Source organism: Magallana gigas, chromosome 2, assembly GCF_963853765.1.
Source record: "Magallana gigas chromosome 2, xbMagGiga1.1, whole genome shotgun sequence".
NCBI lineage: Eukaryota > Metazoa > Mollusca > Bivalvia > Ostreida > Ostreidae > Magallana > Magallana gigas.
Genome location: NC_088854.1, coordinates 20,007,293 through 20,030,055, shown reverse-complemented (window position 1 = coordinate 20,030,055; position 22,763 = coordinate 20,007,293). Strand labels below are relative to the sequence as shown.

The 22,763-nt window shown below is 32.7% G+C and overlaps 2 protein-coding genes across 7 annotated transcripts in view; one reads left to right on the top strand and one right to left on the bottom strand.

Annotated features, from left to right (window-relative positions):
- The window catches only part of LOC105320441 (dipeptidyl peptidase 2), a 329,741-nt gene that overhangs the window by 81,042 nt on the left and 225,936 nt on the right, over window positions 1-22,763 (bottom strand). The gene's annotated exons all lie outside the window — the stretch shown is intronic.
- LOC105322675 (von Willebrand factor A domain-containing protein 5A) lies at window positions 645-22,625 on the top strand. Of its 6 annotated transcripts, none has more exons than XM_066075429.1 (19): window positions 645-669; window positions 2,321-2,384; window positions 3,273-3,475; window positions 8,526-8,751; window positions 9,118-9,332; window positions 9,926-10,034; window positions 10,137-10,241; window positions 10,598-10,724; window positions 11,004-11,145; window positions 12,600-12,676; window positions 12,835-12,949; window positions 13,122-13,289; window positions 15,784-15,961; window positions 17,294-17,596; window positions 17,712-17,786; window positions 18,162-18,206; window positions 18,307-18,348; window positions 20,983-21,113; window positions 21,301-22,625. In XM_066075429.1, the coding sequence occupies exons 2-19, from the start codon at window positions 2,330-2,332 to the stop codon at window positions 21,469-21,471; spliced, it is 2,487 nt and encodes an 828-aa protein (XP_065931501.1). In that variant the 5' UTR covers window positions 645-669; window positions 2,321-2,329; the 3' UTR covers window positions 21,472-22,625. The 6 variants fall into 6 exon arrangements, with proteins under 6 accessions (XP_065931501.1, XP_034302684.2, XP_034302683.2 ...); XM_034446793.2 differs by lacking the exon at window positions 645-669 and adding an exon at window positions 1,528-1,688; XM_034446792.2 differs by lacking the exon at window positions 645-669 and adding an exon at window positions 2,122-2,172 and having other exon boundaries at window positions 18,162-18,194.

Sequence of the window (22,763 nt, the reverse complement as noted above, 5' to 3'; positions counted from 1 at the left end):
TGCATATTGCAAGTGTTGTAAAAAATAATTGATTTATAAGGCTTTTGAACCGAGCTGGTAGTTTTTTATCTGGGTCAGAGTTCGACCCCTTTCTTTATTTATGGTTACATTGAAATTGATGTTAAAACGGGCTTGGCCCCTGTGGGACCGACGACATTCAAAAATAAGCATTCAATGCTTATATTCATACTGATGTCTGTTTGTATGAAATATATGTGTATCGTTGCTGTAAAGCCATTATATACGCTCTTTGTCAGTGATATGAAACATGCATGGAACGTCTAGTATATTAACATGTTATTTAGTTCGCTTTTGCGACTAATATTATAGTGCCAGAAACTGTATGGAAACATCTTTTTTCTTTATTAACGAGTAGCTATGATTTAATTATAATTTTTCATATCAAATTGTACATATCAAATTGGTTATGTAAGATTAAACTTTTTATTCAATATTACAAATATAAATATACTCAAAATGCGTAATGACGGTTTATATTTGTGCTCATGGAGCATGATTTAGCCAAGTGCATTCAAAGGGAGTTGAACCTCGTAGATTTCCAATGCAAGCAAACAAGGAACTATACTGAATATACGTCGATAAGGGAAATTGAAGGTCGGCTACGTCGCAGATTTCCAATGTAGATATAAGGGGAAATATACACTGAATGTAAGTATCAAATCTTACATTCATGGCTAAAACCACGCATCATTATCATATTTTTATATCAAAGCAGATTTTTAAAATTGTCTGTCTTCTCGAACCGGTTTTACATAATCGGGGCGAGTGCAATCGGGGTTAAAACGTATCGGTGGAGAATGCTCACATGTCGAGCAAAATCACTTAAACTCGCGAATAATCGTATTTAGAATATCAAATTTTGAATCTCCAATCTCGAATGAGCCTTCCGGGCTTTCGTACTTTTTTAAATCTACGCGTATCATTTTGACACCCTTAATTATTCATACATTGTAGTTGGTTGTTTCAGATGTAAAATAAAATCATTTATATGCTAGTATAGGGTTGTCATACACTGCGGTATCAATAATGGATATATCAAGACTACCTCAATGTATCATATCCATTGTAGTTTATACATTTAAAATATTTTTCTGTTGCCCGAATTTTACATTTTCCCATGTTCGATTTTAATAAAATTAATATGATAATCTTTGACTAGGAAATTTGTAGTTTGTAAAATGAATTTGGCTTTTTACGGAAACTATTTTAATATAAGGTGTATAATCCGACATCCTGGGATGCACGCATTCTGTTTACAGACAACTGAAAACTCGGGGGTTTTTAGAGGTGGGCGTATTCGTACATGTAGATAAATGTAGAAAACTTGAAAAAATGTCGTATTGGCTGCCCTTTTATGTTAGATAATGAGTAAGTTATCATAAAACACTGCTTTTATTTCATTCCTAAAGAAAATATAATTTCGATGTTTTTTCTTGCATTGGATTTTATAGCGAAAAAATTACCGGTGAGATACCTTTTAAAGTTGAATATGTAATCGGGCTCGGCGTTGTGGAAATTACTAGACCTGTAAACATAGTGATTATGATTATCAGTAAACAAACCTGACAATTCGTAATGGTTTATTTTGGTTAATGACCCAATGAAACAAGGTGTTGCATCCTAATCTCACTTTGAATTTTGTGAATTGAAGCGAAGCTTGCTTGTAGGTTAGTATGATGGTGGTTACTCTCTCTCTCTCTCTCTCTCTCTCTCTCTCTCTCTCTCTCTCTCTCTCTCTCTCTCTCTCTCTCTCCTGTTGTAAATCATAATGTATGTTTTAATCCGTTTTGAGGCAAACTGCCTAATTAGATACTTTAAACATGGTCAACATTTTCTCGTCTTTTACGAGTTTTCACAAGACCCGTGTGCTAATAAATTTTTAATAAAAGAATGCAGTTATATATATATATTAAATGTAAAACAAACTGAACATCAATATTTGCATATAAGCCCTATCTACCTCAAGTATCATAATCTGGCTTTATTTTCATTAAAACGTATCGATAGTATTCAAGTTAAGCAGGCATATCCAACCACTTGTAGGCCACTCAGATCAAAGATTCGTGTTCGTTCGTTTGTCTTTAATTAGACCTTATACCGGTGGTATGTCCAGTTATTATATCACATCACGTTATAATGCAGTGTTAGATGGTACATGTATGAGTCTTTAATATACACATCTTGTTACAACAAGCTAGTGCACGACTTTTGATAGTTTAGAAACCATGTCACGATAATTTTCAACATAAGGAGTCTCTTGGAATTGTGAATTATACTTTTTGTTTTGTTTATGTTTCAGAGATTCACCATGAATAATCCAAAATGTGGATTGGTGTCTATATCAGCGAATCAACCTGGCACCGGTAAAAACTTAATTAAGTTTGTTTGAAAGTATATAAAAGTTGTGTGCAATTTCAAGCAAACCAAAGATTGAGATATTTCACTATAATTGTATGGATCTGTATTTTAATCAGATAGCACATGAGGCAAACTATTATAATACATGTTCTAGAAGTTGTTATTATAATAGTAAAAGAAAACATGCCAGGATAGATTTTTACTCATATGGCACAAATATTCCACAAACAAGAATGAGAACATTGCTTTTACTTATACAGTGCGCATTTTGATTGAACTATGGAGTGTTTGGTTGTACATGTACAGCTGTCATTAACTTTCAAATAACCCGGTCAATGACCAATTTTTCATTAAATCTGTCACTGAAATTTTCTTTTAAAGTTCCTTAAAACTACACAACGTAAACAATGTTTTCATTATAAATTTTCTGTTAGTATTAAGAATTTAAGATTATGCGAGGTTCATAATACACTGTTTTAAACTTAATGTCTGGATTTGATTTTGTCGTCTTATATATTTGTTTTCTAAAAATAAAAAAATAAAACGACACTTTTTTTAAAATTTGAACATTTGTTTGAAGATGCACACCAGTCAAGTTCAAAACTTTCTGGTAAATTAAATTGATTGGTCAAGTGATAAACCCCTCGTGAAACCTGAAGGGTGTCTCAGGGGCCCATCCGTTAAGAGATAAGCTTTTTAGAACAATCTTTTTCACGTATTATGGAATTCAAATTATGATAATGATGCAAGAATTTTAGAGACGATACTTATATTTGGATTCACGATTTTCAAGAACACCCATGTGACATGTTAATGTATATGTGCACGTATTATAATAATTTTGCAATTGTAAAAAAAAAAATATTGTGACATAGTGATCATCTGTTTTGTAGTTCCTTTGAAGAAGATCGACACTCGGGTGTCAATTTACGGGTTTATCGCCAACGTGAAGTCAGACCTCCATTATGTTAACGAAGCTGATGAGAGCATTGAGACAGATTTTGTGTTTCCCCTGGACTCAGACGCAGCCGTCTACAAGTTTGAGGCGGAGATAGACGGTAGAACGATTGTAGCAGAGGTCCAGGAAAAATCTCAGGTATTTAGATTTTAAAGTTATGTAAAGTTCTTATGCTTAATCATGAACAGGGTTACCAATGTAATTTCCTTTGGATAATTGTAAGGACCACAAACGCATTATGTATTATTAAGAAAAGGAAAGAGGTTGAAAAAGGTAACTTTCTAACAACACAAAGCATTGTTACAGTTTTAAAGACGTTTGATAAACATTAATTTAAATTCTATCACATCACAGTAAGAAGGAATTTCACGATAATTAAGAAAAGTAAATAACGTTAATTTACCAACAAGCTAAAACTATAGAGAATGTTCGCAACATGTAAAATATACATTTTACATGGTGATAATATTGTAAATATTGTACCTGACAGAATTTTGCTAAACGACACTTAATTTTTCTGCATCAGTGTTTAATAATTTATTATCGAAGAAATCGGGGACAGTAATTGGAAACATGATACATATATACTCAAACTTTATAATCTCCTTGATTGTAAGCTCCCCCCTAATGTCAATATCATAGATGATAGATAGATAGATAGATAGATAGATAGATATAGATAGATAGATAGATAGATAGATAGATAGATAGATAGATAGAGAGAGAGAGAGAGAGAGAGAGAGAGATAGATAGATAGATAGATAGAGATAGATAGATAGATAGATAGATAGATAGATAAAAGTTGTAAGCAGACGATAACACAATACTCCTAACCATTTCTGTCGAATTTAATCCAAAGCGCTTTCGCCTGATCGGCTTTTCAGTGAATTTTAAATTGTAACAGTTAGTATTTCTGTTTTAATTTAAAATCAACTGAAGATCCGATCAGGCGAAAGCGCTTTGGATTAAATTCGAGAGAAATGGAGTATATTGTGTTATCGTTTGCTAAAAACTTTTTTCTATATCAATATCTACATGAATCATGAGTACACGAAGGAGATATATATATATATATATATATATATATATATATATATATATATATATATATATATATATATATATATATATATATATATATATATATATATGCTAAGGGCAAGTGCTCTTCACCAAGCTCTTGCGCAAATTGTAAATTTATTCATAGCAGACCATTGAGCCCTAAGCCAATTCGAGCCCTCTATCCCGTTGTGAAGGAAGAGCGGCAAAAATGAATTTTTAAATTTTTAATACGAAATTAAAGAAAATACACTGTTTTTATTTCCTTTATGCATAATATACCATAAACCTGTTTATGATTCATGATTGGTTGGTTTTTGGCAAAATTATTAATGATTAACTCGTTTTCTAAAATAGTGTCCATCTTACTAAACCGGTGCATGCAAGGGTAAATGTCTATTGACCTTACATATAAATAGGAGTCATCTATGTGGGTAACTATTGAGTTGTCTTACCTGCAAAAGGCTCCAATGATTTCTAGTAATCTGCCGGTTGATGTCAAGGGTACTTAAGGTCAGACGACACGTTCCTCGAGAATTTTTTTTGTATCTCCTCGTAATAAAGAGTTCCAATAAAAAATATGAATTTTATAATTACTTTAAAAATAATCAAAATTTACTTGGTTTTGGTATATGTCTAGATGGTCGAGTGGTTAGAACCGTGGCCGCTCACTGCTTGAAGCGTATAGGTTTTAGTGGACGTGAGTTCGAAGCCCCGACCCGGCGGATACATAGTTATAATATTATGAATTTCGCTGTGCTGTAGATTATGGAGGGTAATCGTGTTCAAAAATCCAGACATGTAAACTTGTAAATCCGAATATGCAATCGTGTTGATGTGTGAGCCTGAGCATGAATATGTGTAATTCTGATCGTGTAACCTATAAAACTCGGGCATAAACACGTGTAAGATTTGACTCAGTTCCTTCGCATGATGCACATTTTGCAACTTTATTGTTTACATTAGTTAATTAAACCTTCAACTTTGCACACTTTCAATCCGTAGTTTCTGCATTTGTAACTTCAGGCTCGGCAATAGCACATCTGACATGATACAAATTGACAAATGTAAAGTCTACAAGTTTGTCGAATTTTGACATGACCTTATATGGAAACAGTGACGTCACTGATAGGAAAAGGCTAGCTGCAGGTAAAGGCATGCCGTAATCGCCGGAATAAATAATAAAAAAAAAATAGGTAAGCCTATAATCATATTATCTCTGGATAACAACATTTCATAGAGTATTATTTTTCGGAAAATTAAATTATGAGATTGGTGTACATTTTATCAAGAGAATGTATAAAAGATGCGAGTAAAGAATTCGATCGGCTTCAGATATCCTCTTAGAACTGAAAAAAATTACATTTAATGACTTTGTTTGAATACACGTGTATAAAGATATATACGCATTTTTATTCATAGGCGTCTGAACCGGGAGGGGGGGGGGGGGGGCTGGGGGGGGGACTTAGCCCCCCCCCCCCCACTTTTTTGTCAAGTTAGACCTATTAACCATTAGGAACATAGCAACAGGGAGGATTCAAACCCCCCCCTACTTTTTCCTCGCAACAAACAAAATTGTTCCTTAAAAGACCTTAAAGAGAATGAAATATTAATAGTGATATTGAAAATTAGAGTCAAAGTAGGTATACTAGCACCCCCCCCCCCCCCACCACCCCCACCACGGATTAGGAATTTCATGATTTGGGGGGGGGGGATTGGGCAGGTAATATTGGAGTTATTGGTATACCCTCCCCCACGGATTAGAATTTTCATGATTATGGGAATTCTTGTCAATATTTTTCATGATTAGTTTAGCCCCCCCCCCCCTTTCAATTTGCTTTCGACGCCACTGTTATTAGAGTACATGCAACAAATTGTTAAAGTATAGGCCTCGGCTGAATTAAGAAAATATCTCCAAATGCATCCTTATCGCTACCACAAAGTTGTGACAAGACCCCCCTCCCCCACGCGAAAAATTACACGGGGTCCGTCAGCTGAGTTGCAAAGTTATCGATAAGAAAAACAAACTATTTAAAGACATTGGTTTTGAGATTGTGATTACCCGGTAATATGAGACATAAGAAGCGACACCCTCTTTAAAAAAAATGAATAAAAATTCCAAAGATAAGGTTAACTGTCGTGAAATTAAAATGTGTATAAATTATTTTAAGAAATGTTTCTTTGCATTGTCGGCAATATATGGGGAAAAAAGCCTATCATGCAGGTAAAAATTGACATTTTTTAAAAATTATTTTAAGCAATTATTACGGGATTTAGTATGATGTCCTGAATGTCGGTTCAATACAGACTCACTTTGTGAAGTTGGCTGATAAAAATTTTCTGGAGAGCTAGTATAATACAGCTTAACAGCCACTTGTGAACTAGCTGCAGGTCTGTAGCTCCCTGTCTAAAAATACAGATGAACGATCTTTGAGCTACAGTGCCTCCCATTGTAAAACTTCAATTTACGGCGCACAAAAAATATGCGCTAGTTTTTTTTATTATTATTGAAGATTGTGTTATTATTTATCTTTCACTTACACAACAAAAAAAGTATAAATACATGTAAAGTAACATAAATTTTTCCGCGAAAAATTACCAAATCCTTGCAGGTCGTTTATTCTAACTAATTCAGAAAAATAACAAGAGTAAAAATGGGGTACTCTATATGCAATGTTTTTGCCCAAAAATGACTAAGTTCAACAGCTGATATTTTTATAAATTATCAGAAATCAAAATCCTAGCAATTTGCATACTTCTGATATATATGTATAAATGATCTGCAAAAGAACAACTTCCTATCTTGAAAACTGTTCGAGGAGTTATCGGTACAATAAGGGTACCTTTTTGACAGCCACTCGTCCGTCTGCAATTTTTACTATTTCAATAATCGGAAACCCGGTTAAAAATTCACTCTCAAAATTCTTAAAATTTCAGAAGCAATGGAGTTACATGGGACCTCACGGCGGTCTTCGAACCCCATGCCGCTCAAAATATATTTACCCCCTTAAGAAATTTCTTGATCCGTCTCATTTCTAGAAAAGAGTACGCATTTACTTACAATTATATTCCAGTTTAAATTACATGTCAATTTTTTTTAGAGATATAAGATATTAGGCATTCCTTTTATAATACCATGAGAATTATATTACGGAAATTAGCGCATTCGTCACATCGGCAACGATTTTTTTTCTACATGAACCTCTTCCTGTTTGGTTCAGTTTCAATCATACCTCAATTTTTTTTCTAAAAATAATACCGGTGTTTTCGATAAAAAAGGTGTCGTTCATTAAACGCTTATTGCAACAGTTAAGCTGAATATTATGTTTATTTTTCGTTCATTCCGGTCCGGCGGTTACGGCATGCCTTTTCCCGCAGCAAGGCAGTTGCCATATAAGGTCATCTCAAAATTCGACAAACTTGTAGACTTTAACATTTGTCAATTTGTATCATGTCAGATGTGCTATTGCCGAGCCTGAAGTTACAAACGCAGAAACTACGGATTGAAAGTGTGCAAAGTTGAAGGTTTAATTAACTAATGTAAACAATAAAGTTGCAAAATGTGCATCATGCGAAGGAACTGAGTCAAATCTTACACGTGTTTATGCCCGAGTTTTATAGGTTACACGATCAGAATTACACATATTCATGCTCAGGCTCACACATCAACACGATTGCATATTCGGATTTACAAGTTTACATGTCTGGATTTTTGAACACGATTACCCTCCATAGTAGATGTATTTATTTTTATATCAGCAATTCAAGTGTATTTTCAAGATTATATAGGAAATTGCATACTCTAGTATTTTGCAGAAATGCCTGGTAAGGTACCCTAATTTTTTGCAAGAAATCTTGTCAAAGTAGTAGTAAACCATTAACAAATTCCTGGAAAAAGTTATCTAAAATTGAGGAACGTGTCGTCTGACCTTAATCCTTGACCTTTCACTTTGTTACCTTCAAAACACTTAAACGTCCCCTTTAAAAGTACTTTGCTGGACCGACATCAAAGTTGTTACACAGCTAGGTACTTTTAAGATGTAAATCGGACTACGTTTGATATACCGACAGACGGCCCTGTTTTTCAAAAGAGGCACAAGAATAAAAATTGGGGTTTTTTTTATTGAAGGCGAAGGTCACTTATGTGGACGCTGTCGAAAGCGGCCTCACTGCTGTGTACATGTCAGAAGACGACGATGCAGGGGATATATTTCGTGTGAGAGTAGGAAATCTGCCGGCCAAAATGGCCGCCAAACTGACATTCTCCTACGTTCAGGAACTGGCTCTCAGGTGTGACCAGACAGGGACGTTCATGCTTCCGATGGTCCTGAATCCTCGTTATACCCCTGACTGCAGTAAGGTTTTTTCATTGATCAACTTAAGATACTAGTAAACTGTGGTTTCATCAATATTCGTTGAATACTAGTTATTAGTGGAAACATTATAGAATATACTATTTCATGATAATGTACTCCTCGCACAAACTTGTCTATGTAGAAAATGAATATATGACGCGCAGTAAGAATATTTTTAATTTAAGTCTTAAGACTGCATGAAAAAACACGTACATAAGCTAAAATAAAACTGTGTAAAGTCGGTTTGGAAGTTTAACAAAAAGTTGATAGAACATCTATTTATTTCTCAAAATTTCCACAAATAAATACATAGAACCATTACATATAACTGATTAAAAAATACTCATATTGGCTTTTATGTTTCAGCACCAACTGATCAACCAAATGATGAAGAAACTGAAGTATCAAATTCGTTGGAAAACCAGGTACAACCAACGATGACGTCACTATCGGAAGTCGGTGCTGTCTGTTACTCAGATTTGACCGTTAACCTGGCGGTAGAAGTTGCTGGGGGTAAAAATCTAATGATGTCTGAAAATAAAATGGAATTTGATGTCTTGGCAGCTATCATAGGAAATAAGGTAAAAGAAAGATTATGTTTTTCATTTATCTGGAATGGTAGATTTGAAAGTTTTTTTGAACAATAAAATGCTTTCTTTTGTGATTCATGCGGGATATGAAGGTGGCGACATTGCAGAAAAAATTCATAATCCGCGTTAGCGAGTTATATAATTTTTTTCTGCAATGATCGCTAAATGAACACCAGCACGTTAGATAAAAGAAACAGCTAAAACGTTTCCTATGTGAATTTGAGTCTGACATCATCATGGTCATTTCGTGCAGTCCGTCTTAGGACGCTGTAGGTTTCAACCAATCGATAAACGGGGCGTGTTGATTTCAATCTGGCTCTTTCCATAGAGCTATGAATTAACGATACGTTTCCGTAAGAAATAGAGGGAATCATACTCGGTAGATGTAAATATTTATTATAATATGTAATATGATATCATCATATATTCTATGAAGGTAGCACTCGAGATTGATGAATTTAGCTCTTAACGTTATAGTGAAATTTTATCATTTAATCATTCACAGAAAATAGGAAAAATCATACCCGGTATAAGAGTACCTCGCAATATATATATGCAATATTTATACCAACTATACTCTGTAGATGTCAACTTCGAAGCAACTAAAGCCTGGTTCGGACTTTTCTATTGTACTGAATTACAAAGGTTTTGAGAAACCAGGAGCTCTTCTGGAGAAAGGCAAAACAGACGGAGGTAAACTCGCAATTTTTCATATGTAAATTTTTACACTCCAAAACAGAATGATAGATCCCATGAAAACTATGTAAATAATCTATGTTTGATATTACATTTTAGGTGCGTTTTTGTCATCAGATGTATTGATGGTTAATTTTGTTCCTGAAATCGAGGAAGCAGACAGAAATATGCCCTGTGAATTTGTGTTTGTTATTGACCGTTCTTGTAAGTTCAGTTCAATTATATGATAATTATACATAATTTGTTTTTAAAAATTGAATAAGAAAACAATCATACAACTAGGGCCGCGTGTAAAGATTCTGTTCTAAATAATGTAAATGTTGAATATGGACCACGGAGTGTGTCCAAGAACTACTAGTTATACGCTCACGGTGCTTTAAAGTGTAGATTTATTTTTTTTCTATACCTTTTAAAACATTGTTATATAATAATGAAACTTAATTGAGACCTGGGAAGTTTGTTGCTCAATAGTATTTAGATCGATTTTATTCATGTACCAAAACATTCTGATCACCCTCTGACAAGTCATGTTAACATTACATTTTGTTTTGCCTTTTAAGGTTCAATGAGAGGGGAACGCATTGAGAAAGCAAAGGAAACCCTTCTTTTGTTATTGAAAAGCCTGCCTGTCAACTGTATATTTAATGTCGTCAGTTTCGGAACAAAATTTTCTTCCCTCTTTTCTAAGTAGGTACTACGACGCTAGAGTTGCTTTTTAAATCAAACTTTTGTTAGATAAGTTCTGTCCTTTACAAAAATTTAGATTATTGATAATCAAAATGTGTACATGACAAGTTGTCATGTACACATTTTGATTATCAATAATCTAAATTTTTGTAAAGGACAGTTCCATTAAACCCATAAATTTGATAAAATTTTAAATAAATGAATAAATATTTTTTCCACACTATAACATTTTTGTAAACAATAAATCCTCGCGTTTCTTACTATCGTGTGTACATGTAGGAGCAAGCCGTATACTGAGAGTACTTTGAAAGAAGCTTTGTCTCTACAAGAAAGTATGACAGCAGATATGGGAGGTACCGAGATCTTTAAACCACTGGAGAGCGTATTTAAAAACAAATCGTCCGATTCTTATGCTAGACAGGTACATGTACTTTCTTATATATATATGTACAGTTAATAATTATTAAATACCAGTTTTCATTGATATATTGGTATATCGATTACTTAACGTAGCTACAGGTTTGTAGCTCCCGGTCTGAAGAAAATCGGACGAATGACAGGTCGTCCATCGGAATTTTTTCATACCGGGAGCTACAGACCTGCAGCTATTACTTAAGGTATCACACCGGTAATTGTTTTCACTATATAACACTATAGAGGGGAAAAAATTCTTAAAAATCAGTTTGTATTTTTCATGACAAAATATTCGGAGGAAATGTTATTTGTTACCTATCTCATCAGCTAACACCATAAAAAGGGCAAGCGATACTGCATTTTCTCAAAATATCTAGCTCCAAACAGGTCTACCCTCAAAACCACGTGTTTTCCATTTGTATGTAAACAGACTGCACACTCCCCAGGAAGCTGCTGCATGTGCCATGAAAGAAGTAGTCCCTGTGAAAAAAGATCATCACCTAACAAAATACATGAAATATCCTACTCAGTGGTACAAAAAATTTTAAAACTGAGTAAAGCAAAATGTAAAAATTCAGTCAAGGAAAAAAATAATTCTGAAGTATATATGGAACTACAATTGACTAAGTTCATTTTGATTGGCCGATTACCGGTGTGATACCTTAAAGGGGCATGGTCACGATTTTGGTCATAAATCATTTTTCCTGTTTTTATTTTTACAATGCTTCAGAAAGGCATTTTTAATAGGCAACCGAAATTTGAGTGTCATTTGTTGAGTTATAAGCCAGTTACAGAGCTTGAAATTCTTCGCTATGTAAACAAAGCGTTTGTTTACATTTTGAACGTTGAAGCAAAAATTCCAGTTTTAAACCTAAAACGAATGTGTTAAACGTTAGAAACTGCTTAACTATGCTTAAAATAAAAAAAAGATAGATAAATAAGCTGGAAAAAGGTTTTTTGCTGGTATATTGAACCTATGTAAACAAAAACAGGACACGAGCCTTGTTTACATGACAGAGAATTGTGAGCCTCGTATCTTGCTTATAACTCTACAAATGACTCTCAAATTTTATTTGATCATTAGAAATGCATTTCTTAAGCATTGTAAATAATAAAAACATAAAAATAGAATTTGACCAAAATCGTGACCATGCCCCTTTAACTTTAAGGTATGCATTGTTTAATCTATTTCAGTCAAAGCAAAACGATGGAGTGACGAATTGAAAATTATTGTAAATGTTCATTCATAGTTGAATCCTATTCATGTTACAACTCAGAAACACGTATTATGAATATTTATCGAAGAAATTTGATTTTTGAATATATGCCGTTTTCTTAAGTATTTGAGGAACAAATTAAATCTAAATATGATAAAATTCCAAAAGGTACTAATATTACAAATCCTTGACAATTTTCATCATTTTATCTTTCATTACTTTTTTTCTTTTTTTTTTTTTATAGATATTTTTGCTGACTGATGGACAGGTTAACAATGTTAAAAAAATAGTTGACCTTGTACAAAAGCAGAAAAACACAAGGTTTGAATTTACAACCTACTAAACAAATTATGAATGATTCATTTGTTATATTTCTTTGATGTAAATACTAGCGAATATCGTACTATAGTACACCATTTATAAAGTTCATAAAATATAGTCACACAATACTATTATTATTTTACTTTATACAATCATAGAGTTTTCACTTTTGGGATAGGAGACGGTTGCTCCACAGAGCTTGTAAAAGATGTTGCAAGAGTAAGCAACGGAAAGGCCACCTTTGTAAAAGACAACGATCGCCTTCAATCAAAGGTTGTTAAAGATTATTCAGACCAGTTAATTTTGTCTTTAATTACCAGGCTTTTGTGCCTTGAGCTTAATTAAAATTTACATTCAAAATGGCAAATGTTGTAAAGGTACTTGTTTGTTTTCAAGATCAATGTCCTTTTATGTAGTAATTAGCAGTTTTGGATAACGTTCAAAGGTTATGTACGTCTTGAGGTGTAGCATGACTCATGGGATATCTGACGTCTCCTTACAATGGAGCCTACCAAAAGAATGCTGTGTTATCAATATCCCAGAACAAGTGCCTGCAATTTTTCCAGGAGAAAAAACGATTCTGTATGCAGTTTTATCGGGAGATATTCCAAAGGTATACCAACGTTTAGTTTTTACTTAGTAAGGTGTTGAAAAACTTCGCTAACAAAAATCCTTGACGTTTCAGGAGATATTTTTCCATTTGAAGTATTTTTGTTTATGATTACTAGTAATAAGAAGATTGCCAAAATAGGTGGATAAGATGCCTTATAGAACGAAAAATAATTAAGAAGCCCATCGGTCACATCACTCACCTGAACAATATTTCGAAATTTTTGAATATGAAACTCTGAAAATATTGTAAAACTCTCATATTTTCCAAGAGTTTACAATAAGTAAACAATACATAAAGAGAAGCCTACATTTTTGGATATCATATCCTTAGCTGCAGGTCTGTACAGGTAGCTCCCGGTCTGAAAAAAATTGGATGGATGACCTGGGAGCTACAGTGCCTCCCATAGTAAAAATCTGCAATTTACGGTGCACAAAAATATGCGCTTTTTTGGGACTGATTAACCTTATTTACACACAAATTATGTGAAAAAATTAGTCCCATTAACTTTTTCATGCAATTTCCTACTGATATCGTCTCTTCCCTTGCCTCAGACTTTCCCTGAAAAATGCTAATCGACCTTGGAAAATGAAAACTGCACCAATTCACTTTACGGGACTGGTGATGGTGTTTAAAATAATATCAGAAATAAATAAAGTGACGATATCTTCATTAAAATGTCCGCGGAATTTTTTGAAATCAAGTATTTGTACAGAATATGTTCGGAAATAAGATCAATCGGTCCAAAACTAGCACAACTTTTTTTACCATGAAAGGCACTGTAGCTCCCAGGTCATCCATCCTATTTTTTTTAGACCGGGAGCTACAGACCTGCAGCTATCATATTCTATGACCTAAGATGCCTCAGCTGACCGATATTATTATCGTAAATCTCAACTTGTAAAAGATAACGAAACTGTAAAATGAGCTACAAATATTCATTAAAAAATGATAGGAAGATACTGTGACATTGATATGCGGATATGACGATATATGGATGCTAACATAGAAAAATAACTAAACATACCTTTGCATTTTTTATGAAGATTTTAAAATAATTTAGTTTACTTTTATTTGAATCTGGTGGCGCCAGTATTAGTCCAAGGTCACTGTTTTAACAATTAAGAATTTACTATTTGAGGATGTTTGCATAGTATTCTCACAAATTGTAGCATTGAAGTTCTTGAGAAGAATTTGTAAAAAAAAAATTCCCTACATATTCTTATATTGAAATTTGAACCCCTATTTGGGCCCCAGTGTTGGTCAGGGGGTTACGGTTTTTACAATATGGAGTCTTCACTATAAATAAAAGCTTTTAAATGTATAAATTGGCATTTCTGGTGCAAAGATTCTTGAGAGGAAGATTTTTAAACAATTCGCTATATATTTTTATATTAAACTTTATACCCCTCTTGAGGCCCAAGTATTGATCCGGGGGTCCTGATTTGAGCAATTAAAATATTCACTATCTGAGGATGCTTGTTATTTCACAAATTGTAACACTGTAGTTCTTAAGAAGAAGACACACACCCTATTTTTATTGTTTCGTATTTATCTTCCTAAAAAAGGTTTGTCCTTTGTTTTAACAATTTTGAATCCCCTTCATTTAAAAATATTTTGTTTTTTAAGTTTAATTAAATTTGGTCCATTGGTTTTAGAGAAGATATCAAAAATGTGAAAAATTTACAGACGGACGGCCAGACAGACAGACGAACGGAGGACGGACAACAGGTGATCAGAAAAACTCACTTGAACCTTCGGTTCAGTTGGGCTAAAAAGTAGAATACCAATGTATCTATTTTTCTTCTAAAATAAATAAATTGATGTTTTCAGCATCGTATAGCTAGCTAAATATCCTTTACAGCGCTTAAATTAAAAGAACTTATGTATGCAAATCAAAATCTTCAAACGGCGACATTTTAACACTTCAGTGCCTATTAATCTATAGAGCGGGTCTGTGTTCAATATTATTTTAATGGTATAGTTAAAGTACAATGTAAATACATGTAGAAAAAAAATTGAAGTAAACAAAATCAACGAGATATGACCACCCATATATTAGAATCGTCGTTTAATAAGCAGCATTTGAGCATTTCAGGAAAGTAATAGAAGTCCCTTCACTCGCTGACAGATTATTACTTGCAAATGATTGCCATCAACTGTTTTGACTTAAATGGTTCAGTGGTTAGAACAATATAGCTCCTAAAAGTTAAAGGTTCGAAACCATTGAATCTTTTATCTCTTTTTCTTCGTGTTTGTTTGAATTTTTGACCCGACAATAGTTTGGTTATGCTTTTGCATGATTTTATTATGATAGAAAGCAATTACATATAAGCAGTAAATTTATATGGAAATAAGAAATTGAAATTTGGTTTTCCGAATTAACCAAAAGGCATTTGCGCCATCTTATTCGTCCATGTTCTTTATGCTTTAACAACCATAAGTATAAAGAAATTAAGTACATTTTGCAAAACCCTGAAATTTTGTCAATTTAAAGGATTACTCGGACAAGAACTCTCTGAAGTTGATTGGGAAAGCTGGCAACAAGTCAGTAGAGTTTTCATTTGAATTTGATTTCAACTCGGATACATGCAGTGGCGTTGATTTTTCATTCCCACTGCACAGACTGGCTGCAAAAACAAAACTGTCGGAAATGGAGCTTCAACGTATTACTGGTATAAATGCAGGGACTGAATTTGCTAACTTCCAAGTAAAGGGGATTGGGATGGCTAACACTTACATGGCAAATGCCAAAATCAGTTTGTATGAAATCGAAAATTAATGAATCTTACTTTTTTATCGACAAAAAAAGGAATTAGGACGGTTTTTACGTTTTAGTAACAATAGATAAATAAATTATACACTTTCTTGCAACAAAAGGCGATAATTTGCTGTGTTCTCATCATTAAATGACAATGTGGGATAAAGTTAGCTTGCGTACGTTTACTCATTATCTATGCATAATTGAGGTTCAGAGAAAGATGTTATATAAACAATATTTATGTGTATTTTTGTCCATACGGGTTATGACAGTAACAATCATTGCAGATAAAATTTACACGACCCGCCGACATAAAAATGTATTTTACTCCAAGGCTTGTTAAGGAGCGCATTTACACAATTTAGTTTTTGCCAGTCAAATATTGTTAATATTGTTTTCAGATGAATAAACCATTGATGAAATAAAATCAACATTTCCTCACATTAGTAGTTTAATTTCAAGTGTTGAGAAAAAATGTCGTAGATAAACAACTTGTTTTTAATAATTACTTCTCATCCATGGGTCAGATTTCTTTAACTAAGTAGTTAAAATGATTTCACTGATATTAATGATATTTAATAGATATTGGACCTATGCATTGATTTTAATGATATATTTCAATTTCAAATTACTACAATGCACGTTTTGTATTTTCTGGCCATTGACAACATTGTATTTGTCACTATTTTCAAGCTAAACCATCATACTAGTATCACGTTTATTTATGTTCTCCTTCGTTTCACTCATCCGAACATAAAGTATTTCTATTCTAATTATTTTATAAATAAAAACAACACATGTCTTAGAGTGAGTGAGCTATCAACCACTTTATTCGCCGTAATATACAACCACACCACGCAACTTTTATAGCGATGAACTGGAATAAAGCCCCATGATCGTGTCATTTCCAAATAGATCAACAAAATACAATGTAAATTTTAATACATATCAAATATACTTCAACGTTCGCACACACATGTACTGATAAAAAAATTGTGTTTGAAAGGGTTGATTGCTCTTAGATGACCTGTCTATACCTGGTCGGTTCTATATACATGTTTACTAAAGCGAAACAACTTCTTGTATATGGTCTATGAATCTGTTTCTGATTTGCATAACAGTAACGTTGTCTGATACACGTTTTCTTATTTATATTTTCTAATTTACTGTTTCATGTGATAAAGATGAAAATTAAAATTGTAGTTGAAATTTTTTTATATTAATGACTTAATGTATGTCTTTTTAGATACTATAGTGACTACACTTAGCGTTGAAGTTAATATTCCATGTAAACACACAGCATTTGTGGGTGTGGATAAAGACAACAAACTTGTAGTTCCACTACTACGACCTAAATATATGATAGCCTATGGTTTCTGTGGAGACTCGGCAGAAGAATTAAAGTCATCCAGCTTATCAAGTGATGTACAGTCGTTTCAACGCAAGGCGTCATATGGTTTTAGTGGTTCTACGACCCGAGCGAGGTCATCAACGTCTTCACGTAGTATTGGTTTAGGAAAGAGGATTTCAAATTTTTTTAAAGGTTCTGGTGAGTGATTTGAACTTTTCGCCTCTGTATCATTTATATTATAGTTGAGTACTTTAATTTATGTAGAACTCTTAAATGCCGGTTACTTTTCAACTATTGTCGACTCTTTTTACAGGTTTTTTTGCAAAGAAAAAGCCTGAAGCGAAACGAAACTTATGGACATCAAACGAAGTAAAGAATAGTGGATTAGGTTTGCATATTAAATTACATGTCTATAAATTATATTAAATAGAAAAATATATTTTTGTAAAAGTTTTACGTTTACAAATGGAATTCTAAAAGGTCGTTTAAATATTTAATGTATTATTTATTCCAATTTCAGGGTCATATTTTAGCAAACTTGTTTTGGAAATGTATTATAATCAATGTATGGTTTCTGTTGAGAAGTGATAATTAAATACATATATTTACAAGCGATCTTATGATGTGCAAGTAGTAATTGTAAAATTAAGATTTGAAAAGCTTATTATTTTTTTTCGTTTGATCCCCTTGAATGTTTTTTCTTATTATAAAGGATTTCTAGACAAGAGAAGATATAGATTTTTTTAACTTTTCTTTTAATCAGATTCCCATATGGATCAGCATTTGGACATGGACGGTAAATTTTCGCGTAATAAATCGTTCGTTACTACATTGAAATTTCAAATATCAATATCTAATGAGAATCTATGACAATGACAATTGGGTAATAAATGTTTCCTTGGTTGCAGAAGATGAATTTGATAGTGGCAGCGACTCTAAATCTGCTGAAGGTATCTCACTTTTGTCTATTTTTAGTGTATACGTTATAACAATTGCTGTATAATGAATAGTTTTGGAAAACGATTCGGCTTCTCTCCGTATGAAATAAATAAAACTTGATTTGTGGAATAGCTTTGTTCATGTCTTCTCTTGTATTTTGTTTGTCTTAAACCTTAAATAATGCCTGAGAGCGTTGATATCATTATACTGTGGGGTTTTTTTTGCTTTCAATATGTCAAATTAAAATTCAATTTTCAGAGTAGCATGTAGAATAGATAAAGCATGCTTTATAGATTATCATTAATTAGATGTACTTAGCAATACACATTGTCAGGAATTAGTGTTTGTGAAGTCCACCATCCCTCTCCATTCTATTTATTCTGTTCGCCAGCCATAAGTCACACTTTTCATTTAGTGCAGAATCAAAAGAAACTGTACAGACAAGTATTGGTGAGAGCTATTCATGTGTCATACTTGTTTGACCTTGAACCAATGGGGCTAAGTGTTCACTTTTCTCTCATTTCAGATAATAATATAATATATAAATTTGCAACAAATTGAAACAATAAGACATTTTTTAACTGTTAGAAAGAATTGATTGCAATGAAAAAAGCAACAAATGTACTTAATGTTTTTTATCATTAATATATCAAAATCAGGACCAAGAATCGTGAAGCTGTCTTAGACTCAAGTCAGAATTTGTGCATAGAATTAAAATTGTATTATTACATTGCAACTCAATTCAAAATTTATTTACAGCTATTTATTACAGCTACACTGTATCAACACATTCTATGTGCAAAAAATATGGTTAATAAGTATTTGGTAAATGACTGAAATTCTGACTTAATTAAGCCTGAGATTTATCGTGATTTTGAGTCATGATCCCTAAATTTGTCCAAGTTCCCTTATCATAATTTGCTTTAACATGTTTCACCGTGTGTTTTTACACTATTCGTAATACTGGGGAGTCAGTTTTGTGTCTGCTGAACTACTCACTTTCACAGGGAATCTAATTGGAACATCAGAAATTCTTATAAGCTTAGAATTGATGTTCATTCAAGGAAAGCAGGACGAAAAGTTAGAAAATGTCAATGTCAAATTTATAACAATAAAATGTCTCATATTCATCACTCCGGAAATTTCCGTTTTTAAATGTAATTTAAATAATGTAGCAAGTGGTAGAAAGAATCAAACGCTTACCCAATATTGCATGTTGTGTATTTAATTGTGCCGAATAAAACATTAAACAGCAGATAAGTTTTATCATTTTTTCGTTGAACTCTAGATAATATTTTACGTTCATTATCATTTTGTAAACAAATATATTTTAACTCTTTAGACCGAAAGATTCCGAAGTGGCAAATTCACTGTTTATTAATACATTCGTTTGAGACAAAGAAAATTAAAAACGATTTAATTGTAAATAACAAGTTATCATTAAACGCCAAAACTTAAAAATGCAAGTAAACACACTAGTAGTTTCTTAAAAAAAAAATAAAGAAAAACTGTTCTCATTTGCGAGTCATTAAAGCACTATTTACTATAAACGCCAATAAACAGATAAGACGTAAAGACGTTATCTTTACTTCTTATATTAATTGAAAAAATTAAAAAATATGTAAAAAGAAAAATAATGTTTAATTAGAAATAAAAAAGGAACTTTTTTTTACAATATTTTAAAGGAAAAATGAGCAGAAAATCAAACAAATTAAATTAAGGAATATTTTGTGTATTTTACATCTAATTCCTTACGTTTTACTGAATATGTAGAGAAAAATCTTTTCATAGAAAAACTAATGAAAGATCAATATAAAATTATGATTATGTACATTGTGACCTTATGAAGATTGTTATAGATAGTTTTGGAATTCTTTGAATTGCAAAACGTTAATGTATCACATAAAGCTCATGCCTAAGAAAACAAAGAGCGTTTTTTAGCCGGGCTTTGCTGAAAGCAGAGAAAAGAGTCCTGGCTGTAGGCAGGCAAATCGCCAATGATTCTATAAATAGTACTTCAAAAGTAAAAAACCGAGCAGCGTCTAAGTAAAAGCTTCCGCTATACCAAATAGTTACACAGAGAGCCATGTTTTGTCAAAGCTATTGGTTTTTTATTTGTTTGCGAATAAATTTAGCGTTGAATTTTTTTCTTATTAATTACGTGTTTTTAAAACAATACTATGCGTTTTGGACACATATACATTGCGCATGAATTTCCATGAACTACTTTTAAAAGCATTGGTGTTTGGCTGCGTATAGAAGTAATGAGGGGAAGGGGGTTGATTTTATAACGCTTTCAATGCAACTGTTGATTTTCTTTCTACTAGACAGACATATTTTTATTTATAGCTGCTAACAAAATAATCCAGTCTCTCTCTGGCGCATTTCCGACATTAAAATCATGAGAGAGAGAGAGAGAGAGAGAGAGAGAGAGAGAGAGATTTTGCCGGTTTTTACTACAAAATATGCATAATGACACATCAAAAGAGCCCGGCTTTCAGTACTTCTTCAGTACTTTTATTTTTCATGTCACAATACAAACTTACCATTGGTTGTTGCAGACCGGTTCAGTATATTTCTAGCCATTGGTTGTATCAAACGTTTTGATATTTAAAATCAACATCAAATTCGTTTCTTCCTTCCAGGACATCCTTCATCGAAAATGGTTCAGTTAATTGAAAAACAGAAGTTTGACGGATCATGGACGCTTGATGAAGGCTTATGTGGAATTCTAAATACTGGGCTTCAAAAAATCAAGGATGCGGCTGTTGTTAAAGTATGTAGAATTGATATTAAGTCAAATCTGTTTATTTTGTCATTCGTTTGTACATTAAAAATTATTTCATTAAACAGTGTACGACAATGTTTTTGGATTTTATTCTTATAAGGTAGGCTTTTATGGCATGCATTATACTATTTCCTCCTTATATTTTATTCGAAATCAAACCCTGTTTGTTTTTAAGGATTTGGATGTTTGGACTACAGCCATCATAATTGCAGTCTTTCGAAAAGAATTTGATCAACATAGATCAGAATGGAAATTGATAGAAGAGAAAGCCCTGAAATGGCTGAAAACTAAAGATCTTGAGGGGGAAGATGTCGTTCAAGAAGCCATGACATTTTTGACGACGTAATTTACATTTTAAAAAATGTTTTTCCACTTGAAACTGTTATTTATTGATTTTACATTAATTGCAAATGCATAATATGTATATTGTTGGAACTGTTTTATTAGTCCCCTACCTGTAAAACTTTTTTGTTTGGGTTAGGCGAATTGATTTTAATCTTCCGGTGTAATTTCATAATGATGCCCTACAAATTAAGTTTGATATTTTTTACTTTTAATCAACAGTAACTATTTCTTGGAATATTCTTATTATTATTCTTATTTACGATTGGTTAGTGATGTACCCGATCAGTATTCCAATTAATTAAGGTGAGAAAAGAGAATACGGGATTTATCATGCAGATGCCACTGTACCATTCTCTCCAACACAGCAATTATCACTGATCGAGTTTGATTTTTGTTACTTTTATTACGAGGTGTTATAGTTATAAAGTTTGAAAATCTTTAGTATTTGTGATTGTGTTTGTCCAAATTTTATATTTCCTGATGCACATCTTCGAGTATAAGGTCTCTCTGTAAGACCATACGTTTGATGTTCAAACATCCTGGATGCGGGGGATATGAGAGGCATTGTACCCTTATGTACTTTTGATAAATCTTATTTTACTAAATGCCAAGCATATTTCCGTAAAAATGAGTATATCAAATTAAACAAAATTTATTTAGCTTTTCATGATGATTTCTGGCATTTTTCCCCAACCCTTTTAACCTGTACGCTTTAGAACAGAAAACATTAGGGCAATGCCATAAATGTATTCATTTAATGTATGTCTGTAGGTCAAATTTTGGTTGAAAAGGAGTAATTTAAGTAGCTTTCATTCCGAGTTTACGCCCCATTAATATGTTTATATATATTGTATCATTGCGTGTAAATCATTTAATCAGCTATATGTTAAGATTTTAATGTAGGCTACATCGTATTGTCCATGTCTCAATACAGGTCCAGCATAAGAAATATACTCTGGTTTTCAGTCTTATTAATTTCAAATGCGCAAATTTTGGACGTGTTTATTGTAAAGAAAGATATGGTTTGAATCCGTCCTTTTGACGTTTTCTTTTATTGTACACTGTTTGATCAATTAAACAACTTCTATTGTTTTAAATGAATGGATTCAAATGGATAAAAAAATGTACAAAGTGTATTAAAACATTATCAAAATATGTCTGGCTCATGTTTGGTGTAATTCACAACATTTACAGACTGCAACAACGTTGAGTTGTCTTTCTTACATTGTTATTCGAAATTCGTCTTGCATTTCGATATTACAAGTACTATGGGACATAAACCGTAAATTTGAT